This window comes from Acanthopagrus latus, chromosome 6 (genome assembly GCF_904848185.1).
Source record: "Acanthopagrus latus isolate v.2019 chromosome 6, fAcaLat1.1, whole genome shotgun sequence".
Taxonomy (NCBI): domain Eukaryota; kingdom Metazoa; phylum Chordata; class Actinopteri; order Spariformes; family Sparidae; genus Acanthopagrus; species Acanthopagrus latus.
The window spans coordinates 15154307-15176832 of NC_051044.1; the positions used below are offsets into that span (position 1 = coordinate 15154307).

The following is a 22526-nucleotide window of genomic DNA, read 5'->3' on the forward strand; positions in this document are numbered from 1 at the left end:
GTTCATGTACATCATGAGCATAGAAAAAAAGAGTCACATTCCTTGTATGTGTTCACATGCTTGGCCAATAAAGCTGATTCAGATTTTTTATTTTTTTTTGTAGGCTATGTATGTCGGCTAGTAGTGATATAAATATAGCATATCAGTGACCTAAGATTGGACAAAACTGCCACAAAAACATCAGTCAAATGGCAAGAAAGTAATATGTTGAATTTACCATTGGTATTCACTGCCTTTGGTTATCATTACCATTATGTAAAGAAATCCTCAACAGTGGGACTACACCTGAATAGAGATGTTCAGTGCTTTTTAGATCCAAGAACCATGAGTTCAAATTCAAATAACTTAAACTAGAATGAATAATGCAGAGTAGGATGGTAGTTGGATGGTTTGACCTGTGTTCATAACAACATAATGAGGTACAGTCCTAGTGTGGTGAGTTGTGATTAACGTGATGCATCTACCTGAGAATACTTTCTGAGAAAGAAAGAAAGAAAGAAAGAAAGAAAGAAAGAAAGAAAGAAAGAAAGAAAGAAAGAAAGTGTGTTATGTAATATGCATGAATGCATGTGTGAACAAAAGTATGAAGTATGAAGCCTTGTGGCTCCAGAGGAAGCCGCATATAATTTGATCAATTGCCTCCAATGATCAGTGGTTAAGTTGCATTGTGGGTAATGTCAGCGGCAGGTTTTGAAAAGCAGTCTGCTCTATCCTTGTACGTCTGTAACATATCGCCTTTTTTTTTTTATTCCACGCATTCTTCTTCCGTTTCACAACCTGGTGCCTACACTACCCACAGTGCATCTTAGCCACAGAGAGAATTTATCAGATCACAGCTTCACAGCTTCCTCTGGAGCCACAGAATACATTATACTACGCGTTTTTCTCCACCAGCGCAGTAGCACTCCCCAAGACCTTTAAGCACACTTTATTGTGTATAATTGGCGGAGTTTTCCTTTAAGGTTCTCCATTATTGTTATGCACACTACGTGGATGATTTAAAAATAACTCCTCAAAAACAACAGGGACACCTTATAACGAGTTGCCCTTTGATTTGTCAGAGGGATGGTGGAAACACTCCTTCGCCCTGTTGTTGCTGTTGTCACGTTGTGTTGCTTGCCTGCACATCACACCTCTGCTGGGCACCGGACCCCTCGGCAGCCAGTGTGTCCAGGTGGACACCGGGGCAGGGTCCCGTGAGTGCTGGTGCTGTGAGAGAGGAGGCAGCAGGGCGTTGCCTCAACATTAGTGGGATATCTAGAGCTATAATTCCCCGCAAGTGTGCGCCGCGGGCCCTCTGAAGCGCACTTGTCCCTCCGTCATTCTGCAGCACGTCCTCAGCCCCAAACCCATTAAACACTTTCATTTTCACACAGGTCGCATGCGTGTGTGCCTTGTGTGATGAATTATTCAAAGTGACACGCTGTGCCTGTTTGGGGTTAAAAACAAAATAAATAAATAAACAAAATAAATCTAAAATTGCCTGCACGCTCTGCAACAGCAGCAGCGTTACCATGCAGGCGCGCTGCGGGAGGAGAGCCCGCAGATAAACAACCGGCACATGAACCGAAAACACACACACACACACACACACACACACACACACGCAAAAAAGAAGAAGAAGCTGCGCGCATAGAGCAGACGGCGGCTCGACTATCAGGAGGCGAATCGCGCATCGCGTTGTTAAGAGAACAGTGAGTGATTTTTTTTTTCTCTCTTTCTGTGCTGCACTACGTCCACACACAGACGTCTGGTTTTCTTGACGTCAGGAGAAGTCTGAGCGGACCCAGAGCCGCTGCGCACAAGCACAGCAACCACATCGCTCCCAGAGGGAAGGAGAGAGGAACACACCGCAGCCACAGATCGCCATTTAGGTACGTGTGCTTTCTTTTCTCCCTTCGTTTCTTTTTGCCTGACATTGCACCACCGGCCGCGTAGTTTCTCCGCAGAAGTTGCGCGGCTGCGAGCGTGTCGCATGTCTGCAGCCTCCCCGGTTTCACGGATTCCTTTTGACTGCCGTACCCTTGAGCGCTGCAGCAGGCTACGCGCTCGCACACCCACATCGCCTTCGTTTCTTCTTCTTCTTCTTCTTCTTCTTCTCCTTCTTCTATTTCTTCTTCCTCTCCATCTGTCTGTAACCTACATGCATGAGCAGCAGCACGACACGCACGCTCATTTTGATGTAAAATGCACATTTGCACCGAGCGAACGGGTTTTTATGATGGTTCCCATTCAGACCCTCACGCTTTGCCATTCACGCCCTGCAGCCCCTAAACGCAGAGCGGGTTGTCACATCGTTCCTCACTGGAGTATTTGTGTGTCTTGCATTTTACATCAACCTGAGTGTATAAAAGCTTAAAATGTTTAAATATAGCACAGGTCCCCCCTCCTCCCCTCCCAGCTGGTATCTGACCATGCATGTATGTGGTTTTTTTGGTGACGGTCCCCCCTTTCTTGCGCCCGTCTCTGCTGCACTGTTTGCCCTACTTTCAAGCAGTTATTTGTTGCTGTTTATTGTCAGCGAATAAAGTCTGTAGCTGCTGTTGGGGTTTTTTGTTTGTTTGTTTGTTTGTCTTTCTGGGCAGTGTGGTCACATCTCATCAGTGTTGAGAAAAATCTATTTCTTATTCATGGTTTTCTCACTCATTCAAGTTCAGTCATTTATTTTCTCCATTGGAATTAAAAAAAAAAAGGATTTAGAAGCACAAGAGACAGCAGCACAGGTCAGGCCTGCGGTCTCAGCGTTTTGACTTGGATTGGACTTTTTTCCCCCACTTATCGATCGGTCATCGTGCACAGGAGAAGAATCGTGGTACCAGCTCGTCTTCTTGTCATCCAGTTCAATCAAACTTCAAGTGGTATCAAAAATGCAAACAAGAGGCTGTGATGGCAAGAACACTTAATCAGGGAAAAAAAAATCAATAGTGTATTTAATGGCTTTATGCAACAGTCACATCAGTCTGCCAAACTGTAATGGGCATATTCAAACTGGCGCAGAGGCAGAATATATCCCTCGCAGTCAAGAGTGGCCGTAGATTGTTGTGTAATATATCAAGTCCGATCTGTTATGAACTGTGTGCTGGAATGATGTTGGTGATATAGACAAAAAAAATCATGTTGCCCTCCAGGGAATTTTCGTCATTTTCATTAAAAGTCGCTGGTCCAATCAGCATATCCATCATCGCTCCACATTAGCACAGTGCTCATGATCATTTCAAATCTAGATGGATCAAAAGTGTATTTCGACACGTGGTGGAATAAAAGATAATTGTGCATGACTATTCAGTGTTTTTTTTGTTTGTTCGTTTTTAGTTTTTTTTTTTCTGTTTTTGAATGCTCTTCTCTCTGCCCCTCAGCTGTAGTGTGGCGAATCCGATCAGCGTTGTAGGATGCCTCTTGGAGAGGATGGAAATGGATGGAAAAAGAAGACATCAGACATCAAAGAACATTATGACTTCAAAGAGGTGCTGGGAACGTAAGTTGCACAGATCAGAGTTCGGTGCTGTTGAGGTGGCCGGGTCACCAAAGGGGCGAAGTGGGGCCACTGCACCGACTGACCCCGATCACCTCGGCTGGTGTCAGATAGTACATTAGATAACTGTGATGTGTTTTCAACAAAGGTGCAACACTCTTTTATTCTAGCTCCATTTTCCTTCCTGGCTGAGGAAGTCTCAGCAGCGAATTGTTGAATTATCAGAGATTTTGTTGTTCTTACAAGGATCACATTGACGATTTAGCACTGAAACTCAACAGTCCTCCATCCTATTCCCCAGGAAGTCACATTTTGTTGCTTTTAATCAAACTCGAAAGGCACTCAGTCGATGGCATACCTCTGCCAACACCCAACAGTACCCGTCGACACCATCAAGCCTAATCTAATGTCAAGCTGTAACTGCTTAGTCATAATTCACAGGTTTGGTTCAATTGTACTCACTAATAGATACCATCCACCTTAATGAGATTTTTCGTCATCATGATCCATGCATTATTCCCCAAGAAATGAACTAAAACATAGGAAAATCTCTCAATCTTGAAGTGAGTATTAAAAAGATTCCTGGATCTGTCCCTTTATCAGGATCCACACCAAAAGTTAACAGGGTCTATTCTGGACTTAGAATCATCCTCCAATCAAGTTTCACGGAAATCCGTTCAATAGTTTTTTTGTGTAATCCTGCTGACAAACCAACGTACTGACAAACGGACACGGGTGAAAACACAACCTCCTTGGTAGGAGCAACAAAAAAACAGTTGTCAGACAGAAAGCGTGGTGCCAGGTTGAGCTCCAGCACAGCAGCACTGGTTGGTTCTCAGAGTCTGAGGCAAAATCTAGTGCAGCTGCCATGTGCAGTAATGGTTACGTATGCACACACATTTTACAAAGTTGGAGAATCTGAGGGGTCAAAAGTCTCCCGCCACTCACGTTTTGTCCGTCTGTTGCTGCTGTCAGGACTGCAGTGTTTGAGTCTCTTAAGAAAGTTGAATAAAGGACCTTCACCGTACGATGCATGAAGTCTTTACCGTGGCAGCCTGGGTTACATTCCAGCTCTTTGCTTCGTATCATCCGTATCTCTGTCGGCCGCCTTTCCTGTCTCCATCTCGCTGTCACCATCTAAATAAAGCATGAATCCAAGCAAAAAAAAAAAGGGGGGGGGAAGAAAAACATGACTGACATTTTGGATGGCCTGTCACTTCTGCCTATTTTGACTCAGACTCGTCTTGTTCTTGGCCACTGTTGGACGCTGACTCAGCTGTTTCCCACTCGCCTAAAGTATCGTCAAGAATGCATCATTTCCCCAGCCAATTTGGCTCTCCACTGAGCAGCACAAAGACATTTTGAATGTATTACCGTTCATTTTTATGCATATATAAGAAGAAGAGGAAAAAAAAAAAAACTTTTTCAAAATGAACTGAATCTAGTTTCAGAAACAGTTTGCATTTTGATGAGTTGGTCTCTCCAGTCGCGGCAGTGCTCGAGTGAGGGCTGCGCCCGTTGTGTGTGTTTAACGTGTATGTGTTGTATATGCGTACGCAGTTAAGCGTGCATGGTTGTGTTTGTTTCCAAACATCATTAATATTCTCCCTGCGTCCGACATTACGTCTGTATTTGTGAACGTGAATGACTGCATTCAAGTTGAACACCGATTTATGCGATCAAAACAAGAGGACTTGAACGGCTGTTGGCTGATTCACACTGAGGACATTTTTTTAGCCATTCAACACAAGTGATCTGTAGTGTTAACGGCACACATCCAAGCCAGTCCTACCAGAACACTGTAGATCCAGTAGATGTGGCAGTTTGGACTCATCTTAGCTCGGACTTGCTCGTTTTGTTGTCAGGAGACTTGAGTCCTGAATGGATGCAAGGCTGTCGTCAGTACACAAATATTTTTGTTCATGAATGATAGAAAGCAAATCCTAATTCGGTGCCTCTTTCTCGTTGCCCACATCTTATCCAAATCACAATTCGAAAACCTAGTGAATCCTGCAATCTTTTAATAACACCCTTCTGTCTCTGAACGTGTCATGGTAGAGGCTGCACCCTCCTCTGCGGATGTGATGATAGACGGCAGGGGATGTGGGAGACAGCTGAACAGGTTATGTGTTTCCATCAAGGGCTCACGTATAGCGAGATCACGTAATTCCAATGATTTATCCAACACGACGTGGTCTTGGAATCCAAAATAGGTTATCCTGCATTGTCAGTGAATACGCCTTCGTTCTGCAGTAAACTGCAAAAAAATGAATGTTCGTCCAGCAGGGTGAAGGCTTTCCTTTTGCAGTCAGTAATGGTGAGGGCTGGACTCACACAGACCTGTGAATGCACCCTCCAGGGGGACAGGATCCAGCCCAGATGGTCGGGCGGCACCTCTAAACCCCCCCCACCCCCCACACACACACCAACCCCTCCCCAAACTAAGTACAAGTGACCTAGCACACGTCCACCTGTGATGACACGAGTGTGCCATATGGAGTGTGGTTGTTTTCTTTCTTCTTGGAATCACACCTGCTTCCCCAGAGAGGCAGCGCAGAATCAGATTTTAATGACTGTGCAACTCTGGGCCGCGTCCAAAAAAGTGAAATAGCAGTGGGAAGATGATGAGGCTGTCTGGTTATGTCGAGTGCTGTAGGAGGACATCAGAAGACTCCACCAGTGTGTGTGTGTGTGTGTGTGTGTGTGTCTCCGAGCTGCGCCTGCTGTATGAAATGCACTTTGACGAGCAGATTGTATATTTGAGAATTCACAGCTGCTGCTAAGCGCTGATAAGTTCTGTTACGATTCCACCGCGACTCGTAGGAACTTAAAGCATCGATTGTAATTTGAAGTATGATTATCAAGGGTTACGTAACTAAGATTGAAAGAGTGAATTGCCAGAGTAGCGTGTACCCATATTTCAGGGAAAAAAAAGAAGAAAAAAAAAAACAGGGATGAAAGCTGTAGTAATATTCTTTCCCTCCTGTCACTGTAGCCGGACCTGGCAGAGGGCAGAATTAATGTGTTGACGGAAAGCTCCTTATGCTTCGGAGAGAAGATTACAGAGGAGCTTTATCCAGGAATTCAGAGTGTGAAGTTAATTGATTTATGTTGAAATATTATATTCAGATTTGGCTAATCCATCGCAGTTCTACCTCTGTTTGGAGTCCGTTTCAGGGACAAGCTGTCCCCGGAGGAAAAAAATTCCCCTGATCAACAAACTTTGACTTTTTCTGTTGTAATTCTCATTACCCCTTCTCCCCTTTAACAATGTCACTTAGAGTGAAAGTCTATATAAATATACTTGTGCTGCCTCTCGGACTTTTTAGAGTCGTACCTCTGTGTCTGAGTGGCTGAGAGAGTCTTTACAGTACATATGGAGCCAACAACTCTGTCGTAAGATTGTAGCTTACGGTTTTCTTATCTGTGATCGGAAGGATTTGTTAAAGTCTGTAGATGGAGGCAGAGAGAGTAGAGCAGCTCCCCCACATCTGTAACTACCTTAAAGGGACGTTTGGCCCCGAATCCAAAAATTACATATTTTTCCTCTTAGCTGTGCTGCTATTTATCGAATTAGATTGTTGTGATATGAGTCTCCAAGTTTTGGAGATGTAGGAAATAGATGGCAGTCCTAATTTCTGGAAAGAGACATTTCTTTTGAGTTTTTCAAATGTATTTTTTGGTTGTTTTGACCCGCAATACAAGTCGAATTACATTCGGAAAAGAAGGCAAATATCTCTACAGCTGATATCTCTGAAACTCGACAACTTACACCTAAGGAGTCCAGATGGATAAATTGCACTACAGATAGGTGGAAAAATATGCGATTTTTTTGGATGAACCATCCCTTTAAAGGTGCCAAATGTAAGACTTGGTGTCTTGTTGAATTCATTGTCAAAACCAATATGGTGGAAGAATGTCACCAGAATTACTGCTAATTGTTTCAAACTGGAGCAACTGTGTCTTTCGCGGGTGTCGACACCGGGGATGTATTTTTCTCGGTTTGATTAACTGTCCCATGATTTCCCCGGGTGTGCGTAGTCGTTCATCGAGTGTTTATGTATTAAAGATGATCTTAGGGCGAGACTTAAAGGCTCAGGAGTAGCGATGATGTAGATGTGTGCACACTGTTTCAGTTTACGAGCCCCGAGGACGGAAATATCCCTGCAAGCTGGCAGCTTATCTGACAGAAGTGAAAAGCATGGGGCCAGTTGACAAAACAATTTCAGACCGCAGCGCAGCAGTTAAAAAAGAAAAAGAAAGAAAAGAAAACAGTTCTAAACGTCCACAGCAGACTACTTCTTAAATGCACTGCTGGTGGCTGAAGTCTCTTTTGAGATCTTACCAATCTGATCTGTTCCAATAGTTCCATGACACATACATTCCTGCGAAGAGGTGCAGAATTTGGTGTTGATTCGCAGCTGGAGCCGCCACACAAAGACAACTCTGATAGTACACAATTTGATTCTGCATTAAAACAGGACCTCATATTGTTTAATTAAGCTTTTCAAGAGGGAACAAGAGGCATGTCACATTAAAGGCTAACAATGAAATGGGCTTTAATTTCATGGCGCCTTAAAAGGAATCATTAATATGAGGAGTAATACACGAGGCAGGCCGGTTTTAAGAATTCCTCGTGTAGTCCAGGTGAATCAAGCGTAGGTGTATAAACATTGTGACTATTCAGTGCTAAACGCTGTTGAAAGCACTCTCACCGGCTGTTTTGTTCATAGAGAAGAGCAGAGGAGTTAAGAGGTTTGACCTACACATGACTTTAGTGGAGTATGTGGAAAATATACAGTTGTGAAACTGTGAGTGAATGGCTCAGTCCCGAGATCTGTTGATGTGAATAAAGTTATTTTTCACAATGGTGCAGATGGAAGAATGAATCCGGAGATTGTTTTGGATTTGGCATTGTACCATATGTCCTCACACTCCTCTGTGTCTTTCTCTGTCTCAAACACATACACACGCGCGCGCACACACACACACACACACACACACACACGCACACACACACACACACACACACACTCATCCAACAAGCGCACACACAAAATGGATTAGGCTAAAAAGAGAGAGCTTTTTTTAGGACTGTGAAGCACGTTGGGCTTGAAGGAGCGCTCGCATCAGGTGAGATCGATAGACTGATGGATGCTAGTAGCCTTCTGCAACAGGTCCAAGCGGCCTGACTCGGCTTGATTTATGGTGTATCTTTAAAACAACAACAATGAAAAACATTATGAATAACGTTTGTCAGCAGACATCCATCTTTTTGAGTGCAATGAGCTTCAATTAAATCACACACTGACCATACAGGTTTCTTCGCTTAAACTTTGTTAAGACTTGGCAGAGTTTTAACGTCAGCATTTGTTGAGTGTAAATGGATGCATAACTAGATTAAAGCCAGTTAGACCACACAAGCTAGTTCTTTTTGCTGAATATTTACACCTAGTGACCCCCTAACTGTGATCTCAAGCAGTTTGTTTTATTGAACCATGTCGCACCACCATGTTTTCTGCAGTAGCCCAGAACAGACAGACCGTAGGGGGACCTGGACCTTTAAGGCTTGACGATGTCTGACATGCAATATTAAAAGTCAAATGTTTTGGATTCATGACACAGCTTGTGATGCTTTGCTATATGGCGCTAGCAGCTGATTTACACAATGCTGAAATTTGGACTAGTTTGGATATCCTGTGTTTGAGCCAGCCAGCGACTAACTTTAAAAGACCCTGAGAGAGACGCATATTGTCCTGCAGTTTAGTAACAGCCCATGATATTTAAAAAAAACTCCGATACGTGGAAGACTGCAATTGGGGTGAAAGGCACTGCGAGACACTGACAGCGATGATATGAGAATGTGTGAATCAATATTTCCCATACGGACAGCTGGGATTACAGTGTCTTCAACAACTTCTGTGTGTGTGTGTTTGTGTGTGTGTGTGTGTGAAAGCTGATGGCTTTGGGGCAGACACCATCACTCTGCTACAGATACAGATGCTATCCAGACACCAGGCTTTTATGTCAAGCTTCATCTGTCTGTCCATCGTCTATCTATCTATCTATCTATCTATCTATCTATCTATCTATCTATCTATCTATCTATCTATCTATCTATCTATCTATCTATCCCTCCATCCATCCATCCATCCATCCATCCATCTAAAAATATGCAGTCACAGTCTTGTTCATGTACACAAAGTGCGTCAGCCATGAATCTTGAGACCAATGACTCATTTGAATCTTATTTATTTCAATTTGTAACAGCAAGTAAGTGTGCATGCCAGGATTATTTATTGGCATTAAATACAGAAAAATGATACGGCAAGATTAGAGTGGTGTGTTGCTGGTGGGAAATAAAAAAAAGAAACTATGTGCTTTAGGGTTGTGAGACTGAGGAAATGTAACGTCCACTTTCCCTTTGTCTCATCTCGCCCAGATATTTGGTATAATCAGATATTTTTCAGTCAATGATGACATCTTTCAGTCTGACGGTTTGTTTATAGTGCAGGGAGAAATCGTGGGAGGCATATCAAGCACATCTCGCCTACTGACAAATTTGACAATAGGAGTGGTGAAGATAGCAGATGCTGCTGCGACTGTTGCTATTGAGCTGTTTGGGTAAGGGCGTGTTTTCTAAAAAAATAAAAAAAATAAAACAAAAAACTATCCCTGTCAATACATTCAACATTGCTGTGCTCGCTGTGGTTGAGGCCGGCTCACAGGATCGTGTTTCCACATCGAAGCTAACCAGCGAAAGCTAAAATAACGCGTACAGTAAATCGAAAAGTTGATCGACAAAATTAATTGGTAACATCTTGATAACTGAATAGTTATTTTGCAAGTCAGTTTCACGCAGAAAACTTCTCAAGCACAATTTAAGATGCAGCACATCCTCATACCTGAACAACTGAACAGACTGAATGCCACTCAGTCCCAAGACACCAAACATCACTGCCATCAGAACATAATGTTCAGATTACCTGTGTTACTTCACTGCATTGATAAGATAAAATGTCTCACTGTGTAGGCTACTATTGGTTTTGCACTGTGGTCTGCTGGCTGAATATCCTGTGCCTGTTTCACTGGATCATCCATCCCTGATGACCTCCCTATGTGGACTTTCTCTCTCTTTATACTTTCCCCGACTTCCTCCTTTGCTGCTAAAATAGCTACTAAGGCCAGCAGAGGTCGCAAGAGACATGCATATAGTTGACCTATAGGGTTGTTTTTCTGATGATGCTCATATGGTTTGTTTTGGCCTGCAAGATGTTTTTATGTGTAACAACAACACAAAAAGGACCATAAATCAGTTAGGTTTTGTTATTGCTCTCAAGGCTTGAATCCCTAATTATTATTCATTATTTCATAATGTGAGCCCGGCAGACAGTTAAGAGGACTTTGGGTCATCTTAACAATCCAACACAATAGGAGTTTGCTGTTGGCCTGTGGCCCACCATCAACTTTACAATTTGGAAAAAATCTTTAATTGATCACGTATCATACAAAGCACAACGTAGTGAAACTGGTACTCTGCATTTAACTCACCCCGAGGGGGCAGTGAGCAGTGTGTGCGCGAGCCCAGGGACTGACTCTAGATTTCACCAAGTGCCTCTGGTCAAGGGCACTGACTGGAGAACGAACCTCACGTGCGTGTTTCAAGGGTGGGGGGAAACCGGAGTCCTCGGAGGGAAACCCGGGCAAGCACAGGGAGAACGTAGAAACTCCGCACAGAACGGTCCTGCTCCAGTGGGATTCAACCCCATGGTGTTCTTGCTGTGAGGCAACAGTGTGAATAATCAGAAATTTAAACAATCATTAATTGCAGCGCTATAGATGTTTCCTCATGCGTGGCAAGAATCAGAAACGCTGAACATGTAACCCATCTGTCTCCCTGTCTCGCTCACTGAGACTTCTATTTTAAAAAGCCAATTGGACTAAATAGATTATTACTTGCCGGCAATAGAAATTTAACACTCTCCACCATTTGAGGAAAACCCTGGCTGTAAATGCTGCAGACTTAAACACATTAAAATGCTTTTATGGGTCGATGAGAATTGGAGCTTTATGTGATTTTGCATTGAGGTTATTTTAAGCGGCTAAAAAAAATTGAAACCGGAGATGTGTGTGTGTGTGTGTGTGTGTGTGTGTGAATCGCCACTCTTTCTCGTGTGCATCGTCGGTTTCAGTGTGCAGTAACGTTTCCGCCGCGCTGGTTCGTTGAACACAAGATGGCCACAGTACAAAGCCATCTCAAGGATTGCCATGGATCCACGTAAGCGTTCCTTATTGCGTGTAGATGGAAAGAAATGCGTGTCGCGAGGAGGGTAATTAACTGTAATCGTTAAGGGCAGAATAAACAGAGAGTCAGAGATGCCTGCCTCCTCGTCACTGTGCAGTCTGCATCTTTTTTATCCAAGGCTGCAGACTCAAGTGGAGTTAAGGCTCCTGACGCGCTGCACAGTGTGACAGATGGGGGCGGGAGAAGGACTATTTGCTCAAACATGACATTGAACTTCCTCCGTGTGTCGCATGACAGCGCTGATTCGCACACATGTAAAGGATCCCTGTGGCTGCTAACAATGTTCGTGCGCTCGGGCCTCCTCCCGAGCTCCCTCCCACGCTCCTGTGGGGAGACTGTGCAAATACACACCATATTTCCCCCTCGCCCATCACGGTAATCCATAATGCAGTCTGGTCTCCCTCAGAAACGGCCGCACTACATTTGCTCTTTCTATTATTGAATGGAATAAAAATAGTTTGTTCTTTTTAAAAGCAATTGATACGACTATAAATGCCTGGATGTGGCTGTTGCTTCACCTCACCTCCCTGAGCCTTTTCTCAGCCCCCCCCCAAAAAAAACCTCTCAGTAATGTCACCATTTTGAATAATTCATCTAAGCAGCACTCACACACACACACACACACACACACACACACACACACACACACACACACACACACACACACAAAAGCGTACACACACCATATAAACACACAGATGGCTGAACGGAGGCTATTTTGAGATCTTTATTTAAGAGCTCTGGTGTTGTGGTTAGCTGAGAGACAGTTTTTAGCAGGCCACAGAAATATCTAATTACTTTATTTGGTGTGGGAAGTGGGAATCAACCAAACACACACACACACACACACACACACACACACACACACACACACACACACACACACACACTTTCAAGAAGACTAAAAAGCATAAAAAGCTCTGAATTTCCTGTTTTTACAATCCACAATGGCCTGTAGCAGAAGAAGAATCCTGGTTTAGCTTTCCGAAATGTGTCCGTTTCACCTCACACTCCCACACGTTTCTTTCTTTCTCTAATGTTTGAATGTGTGTGTGTGTGTGTGTGTGTGTGTGTGTGTGTGTGTGTGTGTGTGTGTGTGTGTGTGTGTGTGTGTGTGTGTGTGTGTGTGTGTGTGTATGTTTTTCCGCTGCTTGTTTCAGGGGAGCTTTCTCAGAGGTGGTTCTAGCAGAGGAGAAGAGGACCCAGAGGCTGGTGGCCATCAAGTGCATTCCCAAGAAAGCGTTAGAGGGCAAAGAGAACAACATCGAAAATGAGATCGCCGTGCTACACAGGTGAGGTCGTGGTCCGTCGCCACGCTACTGCTCTGAGTCCTGCGGGAGGATTCGGCCGGTGCAGCCTCCCTGATGCCAATCCATGCACAGATGCAGAATAGCACATGCAAGGGGTCAATTGAACGGGTTACTAAATGCATGGTGTCAGTAGAAACAGTAGGATTGTGCACCAGAAATGTCAGGAGTAAAGAAGATAGACCTATTTTTAGTGTCCCTGTTGCCAGGGCAACAGCACACAGAGGCGGAGATGGTGATGGTGTGTGGAGTTCCCCGCAGCAGTGTATTGAAGAAAGAGAAAGAGACATAGAGGGTGGAGAAGAGGAGAGGGGGGTAGGGCATGATGGAAGGAGGAGGATATGGGGGAATGGGTGGAGTGGAGTTTTGCCTTAAAGTCAGCGTTCAATAAAAAAACGAAAGTCACGAGAGAGCAAGGGAAAAAAAGCAAGAGAGGGATTCTCTGCTTCTGTCAGAAGTCACATTATGCTCCTCTCAGATGCTGATGCGTTACAGCGATGGTGCGTTCACGTGCTCTCGGCTCTACTCCAAAGCCGAGAGAGATGCTCGACTGTCTGTCGGCCGCTTCGTAACAATAAACGATACAATTCTGTTTTGACTGTGTGCGAGAGAAAGAAAAACACCGCATCATTCTGCGATGATCTCCAAAGCCAGCCTTTGCCAATGGTTCCAGCTGCAGACGCTGGTCATTGTCATCCGCAGCAAGAGACAGTTAGTGCATCAAAAGCTTCTCTGCGCTTCACCCCGAGAGGCTTCCCCAGTTTGTCTGTCAGGAGAACCGGGCAGACACACAGGTTTGATTCCAGTTTACTGTAGTGCTTTCCGCGGCGCAGAGGAAACAGATGAGAGGGCGATTTGAGTTGTGCAGCAAGAATGCCATCTGGTGACCAATTGACAGTAAGCATTAGAGAAATGTGGCTTATTAAAAATATGTTCCACTCGATGATTTCTCTCCATTTATCTCCCTCAGAATCAAGCATCCCAACATCGTTACGCTGGAGGACATCTTCGAAAGTACATCCCATCTATATCTCGTCATGCAGCTGTGAGTTCCTCTTCCTCTTTGTCTTGTACAAGGGCCAAGTATATGGTCGAGGGTATGCATTTAGCAGGCATTTTTACTGTAGAATGAGAGTAAAGACATGATTTACAAAGAGTAATTTATCAAGCAAAAGGCCTCAAATTAGATTTTTTTCCTGCTTTTCTACATTTAACATCTTAGTGAATTGAATGTCAAACAAAACAAACATTTACAAATGTAGTCTTTCACCTTTTATATATATTTTATACCTTTCATTACCATTTATATGCATTTTGCCCCTTTCCTTTACCCTTCCATCCTCACTTAAGGGATGTAAAATCCTCTTATTTCACATTCTAGTGTCATTTATTTTCAGATATAGTCTGTACCACTTGACATACCGAGACTCAAGACTGTTATCAGTTGCGTACAACAAATATTGTAGATGTTTTGTGAATCATTTTATGCTCAATTTCTATCAAATTCAGCCTGACATACCAGGTACTTCTAGAATCTAAGACACAGTCTGTGATTTGAACAGTATCTGACAGCAGAGCACAACCTGAAGCAAGACGTTGCGTGTTAAAGGAACAGTTCACCCCCAAAAAAAGAAAGAAAATTCAGTCGTTATCTGCTCACGCTGTTAGCTTAGCAGTAACAGCGAAGATTCTGGCTAAAAGGACTATGACTTTTCCATTGGTTTGAGGTAAAATGTTCCTTCAAGGGGTTTACAATGAGGGATTAATGAATTCAAAATGAATGTGTGTGGATGTTTCCAAAGCTGCAGCCAGAATCTGATGCAAATCCTTTAGATATTCACGTCTTCGGTAAAGGTGCAGGATCGCTCAGCTGTTATTCATGATTCCCACCTGACAGAGTTTCCGGAGGCGAGCTGTTCGACAGGATTGTGGAGAAGGGTTTCTATACAGAGAGAGACGCCAGCCAACTCATCCACCAGATCTTGGATGCAGTCAAATACCTCCACGATATGGGGATCGTCCACAGAGACTTGAAGGTATCGTTGCTCAGTGAAAGACAAAAAAAATACAACAAGCTGGCCTTTTTTTTTTTCCTATTTTCATACCGTCGTCTTTGATCTCCATCTCTTTCGCTCCTCTGCAGCCAGAGAACCTGCTGTATTACAGTATGGACGAGGACTCCAAGATCATGATCAGTGACTTTGGACTGTCAAAGATCGAGGGGGCGGGCAGCGTCATGTCCACGGCCTGTGGCACTCCCGGATATGTGGGTAAGGCATTTATTTCCCGGGTCAGCCGCTCTCTCCTCACCCCCCCTCTCTCTTTCATGTGAGCTCAGCACTTGCTGTTTCAGCTGATATCCCCTCTTTATTCAGAGCATTGTGAGAGGCTCTTTCATCCACTACTGAGTCAATTGCGAGTGTTTCAGAAGTGCTCTCTACCTGTTAAATGTGACCTGCCAGATCACATGGCATTACCGAAAGGTCAAGATTACTCGAATTCCCCCTCACTGCTCCTGTGTGTCATATATATTTTTCCACTTGTCCTGGATGTGTGTGTGTGTGTGTTTTCACAGCTCCTGAGGTGCTCGCTCAGAAGCCGTACAGCAAAGCAGTGGACTGCTGGTCCATAGGAGTTATTTCGTATATCCTGTAAGTCTGGGCTCCTTCATCACTGAGTATGTGTGTACTGTGATCGTCCACTTCTATTGATGGTGTTCCAACATCCCTCAGGTTGTGCGGATACCCTCCGTTTTACGACGAAAACGACGCCAAGCTGTTTGAGCAGATTCTGAAAGCAGAGTATGAGTTTGACTCTCCGTACTGGGACGACATTTCAGATTCAGGTACCACCGGTTACTAAAATAAAAACACATCTGCTCACAGGTCAGAGCGGTTTATTGCAGCGTGAACTCTGGTTGTGTTTGCAGCCAAAGACTTCATCTGCCACCTGATGGAGAAAGAGCCTTTGAAGAGATACACATGCGAGCAGGCGCTGCAGCATCCATGGTGAGAGAGTCAAAATACTTATTATCTGAAAAAGTACACTCTTACTCATACAGAAGCTAGAATCAGCTCACCTGATGCGCCAGATGGTTCGTCAAACCGAACCACCTGGGAAGTCGTTTTTTAAACGCTGTCAGAAAATGCTTGGCAGGTGACAGGACAAACCATTCTATCTATCATCATCTATCACAGGCTGACTTCAGCCAATCAGATCAACGGATCGACCAGTGGAGCGCAGTCGAGAGAAGAGCACAGACACGTTTTCCTTCAGCGGAAGCCTTCAGTGTCGTTCTTTGCTCCTCTTCTTTCAGTGAAACAAGCTCTCCAGTTCTGATATGACAGCTGCTGGAGCAGCGTCTACACTTACCTCTTGAGCAGCCGCTATTGTTGATTTCAAACAAACAGTTGCTTCTCTAATTGGTCATCACACCTGAACCACACTCACTGCTGGTCCTTAAAGGACGCTGATTGGTCGAACCACCGTGTGTTCGGCCCCCACGCACATAAAGCGCCAAATTCACACCCGGTTGACCTCTTGCTCTCTGTAGCTGGTGAATTCAGGTACCTCGAAATGTAAATAATCAGCTAAATGTTTGGCATTGTTGCCTCAAAAATGACTGGCATAAATCACTTAGCAACACCATTTCCGGTTAATTGTATATCGATCTATTAATTGCCAAATATTGAGGCGAACTGGCCTCCGTCATATTGCTGAATTGTTCTCTAACTCTCGCTGACTTTGCAGGATCTGTGGAGACACGGCTCTGGACAAGAATATCCACGAATCTGTCAGCGCTCAAATCAAGAAGAACTTTGCCAAAAGCAAATGGAAGGTCAGTGTCTTTGGCTGAATCGCAGAGCAACCTGCTGAAGGAGCAGTATTAAGACTGGCAGGAGCCGGAGCACATTTCGTGCGCCCTTGCTGTTTTTCTCCCTCACTAGCTGTCAGATTGGAAGGTTTATACCTCCCCTCTCTCTGTCTTTCCCTCTTTTCATGCAGCAAGCGTTTAATGCCACAGCGGTGGTGCGCCACATGCGGAAGTTGCAGCTGGGCACTAGTCTCGAGGGACCCAGTCAGATTACTCCCACCAGTCCCTGCCATGGACATCTGCTCCCAGAGGAGGAGGAGGAGGAGGAGGAGGAGGAGGAAGATGATTTGGGGAATGGGGAGGAGGAGAGCTGTAAGTCATTGCTGCATAGTGAACAAACAGACACTCTCACATACAGTAATTATACCACGGGGTGTCGTTAAGGGCTGGTGATGGAAAGTCATAGTAAACTTTCAGAGCGTTTGGATGTGTGAAAGGAGATGATGTTGCGAGTTTCTTAGAGTTGCATAACTTAGCTTCGATGTCAGCAGCCAAGTGAAATACGTCACACAAGTCGAGATACGTATTCCACGTGGGGCGTACCGAAGTGCCTGAAAGCCAGATCAGCTTCTTGTCAGCCAAAGACCTCAGATCGCAGTCATTTAATGTCGGGTTGAGCTTTCCAGTGACCCAGCATCTTCCACCTGTCCTATCTGACGTGAACAGAGGATGCAGGGTTAAATGAGGAGAAAGAGGAGACTCAGTGAGGGGTGTCAGCCTCAGGCACTGTGATCCAACTTTGAGCCTCAGACGGTACACAGAGGAGGGAAAAATGAGGGAAGTATGCGCAGGATTGAGTGAATAACGGAGGGTGGAGGGGATAATGGAGGGACGGAGAGGATGAATAATTGTGACGAGGGATAGGAGGAAGGGATGAAGCCAGACAGTTAAAGGGGGATGACAAGCGAAGGGAACTTAGAAAACTGAGACAAAACAAAGACGATGGGTCAACCAGGTTTACTGTAAGCAGGACTGACAGGTGATTAGAGGCTCAGCTGAGAAGTGGAGTTGCTCCTGAAATACGAAAATTCTGTGTTTTGTTCACAGAAGTGTGAAGCGCGGCAGGTCTAAACTTTCGGTCGTGCTTATTTTGCACCTGTCACCTTGGCTGCCATCTTCGTAGACGCAATTCGGGCAAAATCAAAGTGCGTCAGGGCAAGCAGTGCAAAGACACAAGGCATAAATCCAAATGTAAACACACAAATTTGCACCTGCTAACTTCATAGTGATCTACTTATGGGGCAACCAGCTGGAAAACCATGCTAGCTGTATCTGTAGAAATAACAACACTTTTATTAATTTCTTAATACACAGACCACTTTCTAGAAATCAACACCTGGTTATCCAAAGTATTCCACAGACCCTCTTGTGAGCAGTTTAATTTAGGAACCCTTTTTCTTTCTAACGAACGACACCCACCAACCATATCACCGTGCAGAAGGAAGCATGCATCGACTGAGGGGCAAGATGGCCAAACTGTGTAACCACAATGTCACGTGAAGCTGTTTTTCCCGTATGCTTACCTAACTTAACTAAGCCACAAGAGTAAACCATTAGCTGGCTTGGTCGGCGGAAGACTCTAGTGCCCCTCTCTATGGGCGCCACGACGTGGAAGATCCAGGTAATTTCACAGCCTGGAAATCGAGCCGTTTTGGCTTCATGTGCCACTGAACAGCTTTCATAGGACTGAATGGGGCCCTGCCTACTGTGTCCAGGTTTTCATGTAACGTCCTTGAAGTAAACATAAATGGCATCCTCGGCGCCTGAGCTGTAATGTTCGCTATCTTAGTTAACTAGCCTCTAATAGATGAGAGGGGGAGTTGAGTTCCACAAATGTTTCTTTTTTATTTTTTGGCACAAGAAGCTGGGTGTTATCTAGTTCCTCGGTGTGTCTTAGGACATAGAGAGATGTTCATTCATTCCAACCAGTTACTAATGCTGCAGTGTTCATCGGGCTGTATAACCGGCAATCGCACCTCCTTTTCTTGCATTTCCTCAGAACATGATAACAAATCTTCTCTCGTTAGCCACTACCTCTCTTAGCATGCTTGCTTGCTAAACTGACACCGACCCACAGCCTTGCACGTGCAAACAAACCGGAGTGTGCAGATGACGCGGCAGCGGTTTGGTTTTCCGGCTGGTTGCTCCAGAAGTGTATGACGTAGATCCCTGTGCAGTTAGAGACAATATCTAATCCAGGCAGGGAGCTGTTTACTTTTGGCGAGGCTCTGAAACAAGCAGCTCCAATGACCTTCTCAACATGCAGTTTATTTGGAAAAGCTTATCAAGTGTGCTTTCCCAGATATGTGGTCAGATCTCCTTTATCTGTACAAAGGAGGCGGTGAGTGCAAAGTTAGATAAGACCTCAGTTGACAATAAACAGTATTTCCCCTTTAAGTCGCACCGTGTAGTATTGAGAAAAAAAAAAATGCAGAAACTCAGGAAGGTTATATAAGATAAGTACACAACTTCATAAATATTATTTTTTTTCCATAACTGAATAAACAAGCTGTTCTCAGAGGATAAAATAAGGTCCCCACAACACTGTTTGACACTAAAAAGGTGGCAGGGTCCGCCACATATAAACAGCAAAATTTAAATTGTGTTACTCATGAAAACGGAGTCGCTTTGTTTATTCAATTTGTTTGAGCATGAACGTCAACCAGTAAGGATTTTTCTCATCTTAGCAAAATTTCTTCCCCAAAAAACAACATAGTGCACCTTTAACTCCCGACTGTATATCCCCATGTTTCGCTCTCGTCTCCAGTGTCCCACTATGAGGATGGCCGCCGCGGAAGCACCGAGGGCAGCGCGGACCGGGACAGCCTGAGAAGCTGCACCTACTGCTGCAGGCCGGCCAGTCGCGTCTGAGCACATCCTCCCGTTACCATGGAGCGCCCAGAGCCCGCCCCACCCCGCCCAGTCTGGCCAGGAATGCAGAGAGTAGTTATCAGGCAGTGTCCACCAGAGTACCACCACCGCAAGCAGGTGACTGCGTGGAGAGACATCCTGTGAGTCTTTGTCAATCCAAAAAAACAACGAAAAAACATCCTGACTTGAGATACACACTTTTTACAAGGCTGCTCAAAGTCATTTAATAAAAGGGCCTGTCTGCATGATAATCCTGAATACCCCCCAAGCAACCTAACATGTAGTCGTCCTTTCATGCAGCTCTATCAGACGGTGGTCATATCACAGTGTGTGTATTAACAGGAAGTGTTTCTGGATGTTAGCTTGAGAAAGGATCCTAGCCTCTGGATTACAAATCAAAGGGGAGGCAGTGGCCTAAAGGGAGTCTTTCTTGTCCATTACTTTTTGTTCTCACGTTGTCACATCTACCTCTAACTGCACTCACTGTCTGTCTACATCCATCTGGCTCTCACACACTCTACATTACTGGCAGCTTCCTCCCCCCCCAAAAAAAAAAAAAACAAATCTGGCCAGACAGGGCTCAAAGAAAAAGGCTTTTCATGGGGGGGGGGGCGACAGGACTGAAAGCTACTCCTGCATGTCTTAACCCATCCACGTGACTCAGTCCAGTCAAATAGTTGTTTAGTTGAGTAGATTTAATCCCAAGGCATGTCTCCACTGCCAATTCCACCCGCCCTTATGTTTGGTTCCATCACCTCTTTCTCATATTAAGTGTTTCTGTCTTTTTTCTAAGTATTTACTGCTTTTTGTTTAAATCCTCTGTCAGAAAAAAAAAAAGTGGAGGGTGATTCTGGGGGGTTTTGGACTCTATATTCTGGCTCAGACTGGGTTTGTGAAGAGTGGCTCTGACCTGGAGTGTCTGCATGCTTCTGTTGGAGAAAAACGTCGAAAAATGTGTGAAAAATCAAAAGGAAGCTTTTCTTTGTTTTGTTTTGTTTTTTTCATTTATTTATTTTTTTTGTTTAATGGCTGTTCTGTTATCAGAGGCTCAAACTGAGATCCCCCATAAATCGCCTCCCTTCCATCGCGTCAGGAGGAGCTATTCTGAAGGTGCGCGTCTACGCGTGGGGGGTGGGAAAACGATCACATTCACATCACGCTCATCCTCCTTGTTCTGTCGCTGGCACACGTCTAAATAATCCACCTGCTGTCAGCCTCTCGCTGTGGGTCGGAGGGATCTCAGTCTGGGCGCTCGGCCTGCTCTGTGCTGTGCACCTCTAGTGGAAGAAGTTTTGGTCTACTGTTTGCATGACCTGGTTAAATATGTTTACATGAATGATGATCAATTAGTATAAACACACATGATTATTATTACTCTGTTGTATTGAAAAAAAAATAAATGATGTAATACTGTAATTTTGAGCTATATAATGTGAAGTGAGTAACACCAGAAGTAATGTTGTTGACAAAAGTACAACACAGCACAGTGGACTTATCATTTGCATTGACTATGAAGGTCTAGTCTCTACCTGAGTGGCATTTCTCCTGTACTATGTTTATTCACAACTCAAATAATTCTTTTCCTTCAGTCTGTTTTCTTGCTGTTGCTTATTGTTGAATCTCTTGAGCTGTTTATCCATGTTTGATACCTGGGCACAAGCTGAAAAAAAAAAACACCTTCTTTTTTGCCGAAGTTCAAAACAAACAAACAAACAAAACATATATATGTATCTCACAGGGACTGAATCGTCTACTGTCTGCCATGGGAGTAGCCTTCAGTGTACAAGCGCTACATCTGCCCCCCCCCCTCTGAGTACAGCACTACAGCACTAAAGCCATAAGGTGAAGTGGGGATGTCTTAATGCAGATGATTAAAACATGTTGCCATCTTATGAATCTGCAGCTCACATGAAGGACGGCAATGTCTGACAAGATACTTGATGTAGAAAAGATAAATTACACTCTCCCTGAGACAACTGGCTGGAAACACTTTAATGTTGATAACAATCATACTTTGCCATTATTAATTTAAGGTATGTCCTGACATAACGCTGTATTATTATTATTATTATTATTATTATTATTATTATTATTATTATTATTATTATTATTATTATTAGTTAGCTGCAGAGATAACTTACCAACCCATAAAAAATGTGTTGCCCACATAAAACCGGTTCCCTCAATCTGTCATCGATACTATCAGGTTCATAGTGCAGTAAAATAAGGCAATCACTCTGGATTTACATGACTGTAATTGTGGAAAATATGCAAACTGTGTGTGAAGGGCTTCATGTTAACTGTAAGATAGCCAGTGTTGATGACTTTGATAACCTGGCTAGTATTTGTTTGGTAATGACCTTATGTTGAACCTTACCTGGGATTCGTTTCCACTTGGCTGTGTTTTTTTTTGTTTTTGTTTTTCTTGTTAAAAAAAGCTTATTTTACCCATTACAAACACATCTAAATGCATAAAGAAACACGTGTATATTATATATATATAAATATAAGTATATATTGTATATCCTTTTTTGTAAAAGCTGTTTTGAGCTAAAAATGTATGGATGCAATGCATCATGGGTTATGGAACAAGATGTAAGAAAAATACAATGATTTGTACCCACAGAGATCTGACTGCAGGAAATGAAATAAAACTTCCTTGTCTATGCATTGTGTGTTCTGTTTTTTTACAAATGT

The 22526-nt window shown here is 43.9% G+C and overlaps 1 protein-coding gene across 1 annotated transcript; it reads left to right on the top strand.

Annotated features, from left to right (window-relative positions):
• The first annotated feature begins 1551 nt into the window (after positions 1 to 1551).
• Positions 1552 to 22497, top strand: camk1a (calcium/calmodulin-dependent protein kinase Ia). The gene is made up of 13 exons (XM_037100782.1): positions 1552 to 1694; positions 1770 to 1874; positions 3357 to 3475; positions 12938 to 13069; positions 14055 to 14129; positions 14982 to 15120; positions 15228 to 15354; positions 15660 to 15735; positions 15817 to 15929; positions 16014 to 16092; positions 16835 to 16922; positions 17090 to 17270; positions 19726 to 22497. The coding sequence occupies exons 3-13, from the start codon at positions 3390 to 3392 to the stop codon at positions 19827 to 19829; spliced, it is 1200 nt and encodes a 399-aa protein (XP_036956677.1). The 5' UTR covers positions 1552 to 1694; positions 1770 to 1874; positions 3357 to 3389; the 3' UTR covers positions 19830 to 22497.
• Positions 22498 to 22526: the final 29 nt, after the last annotated feature.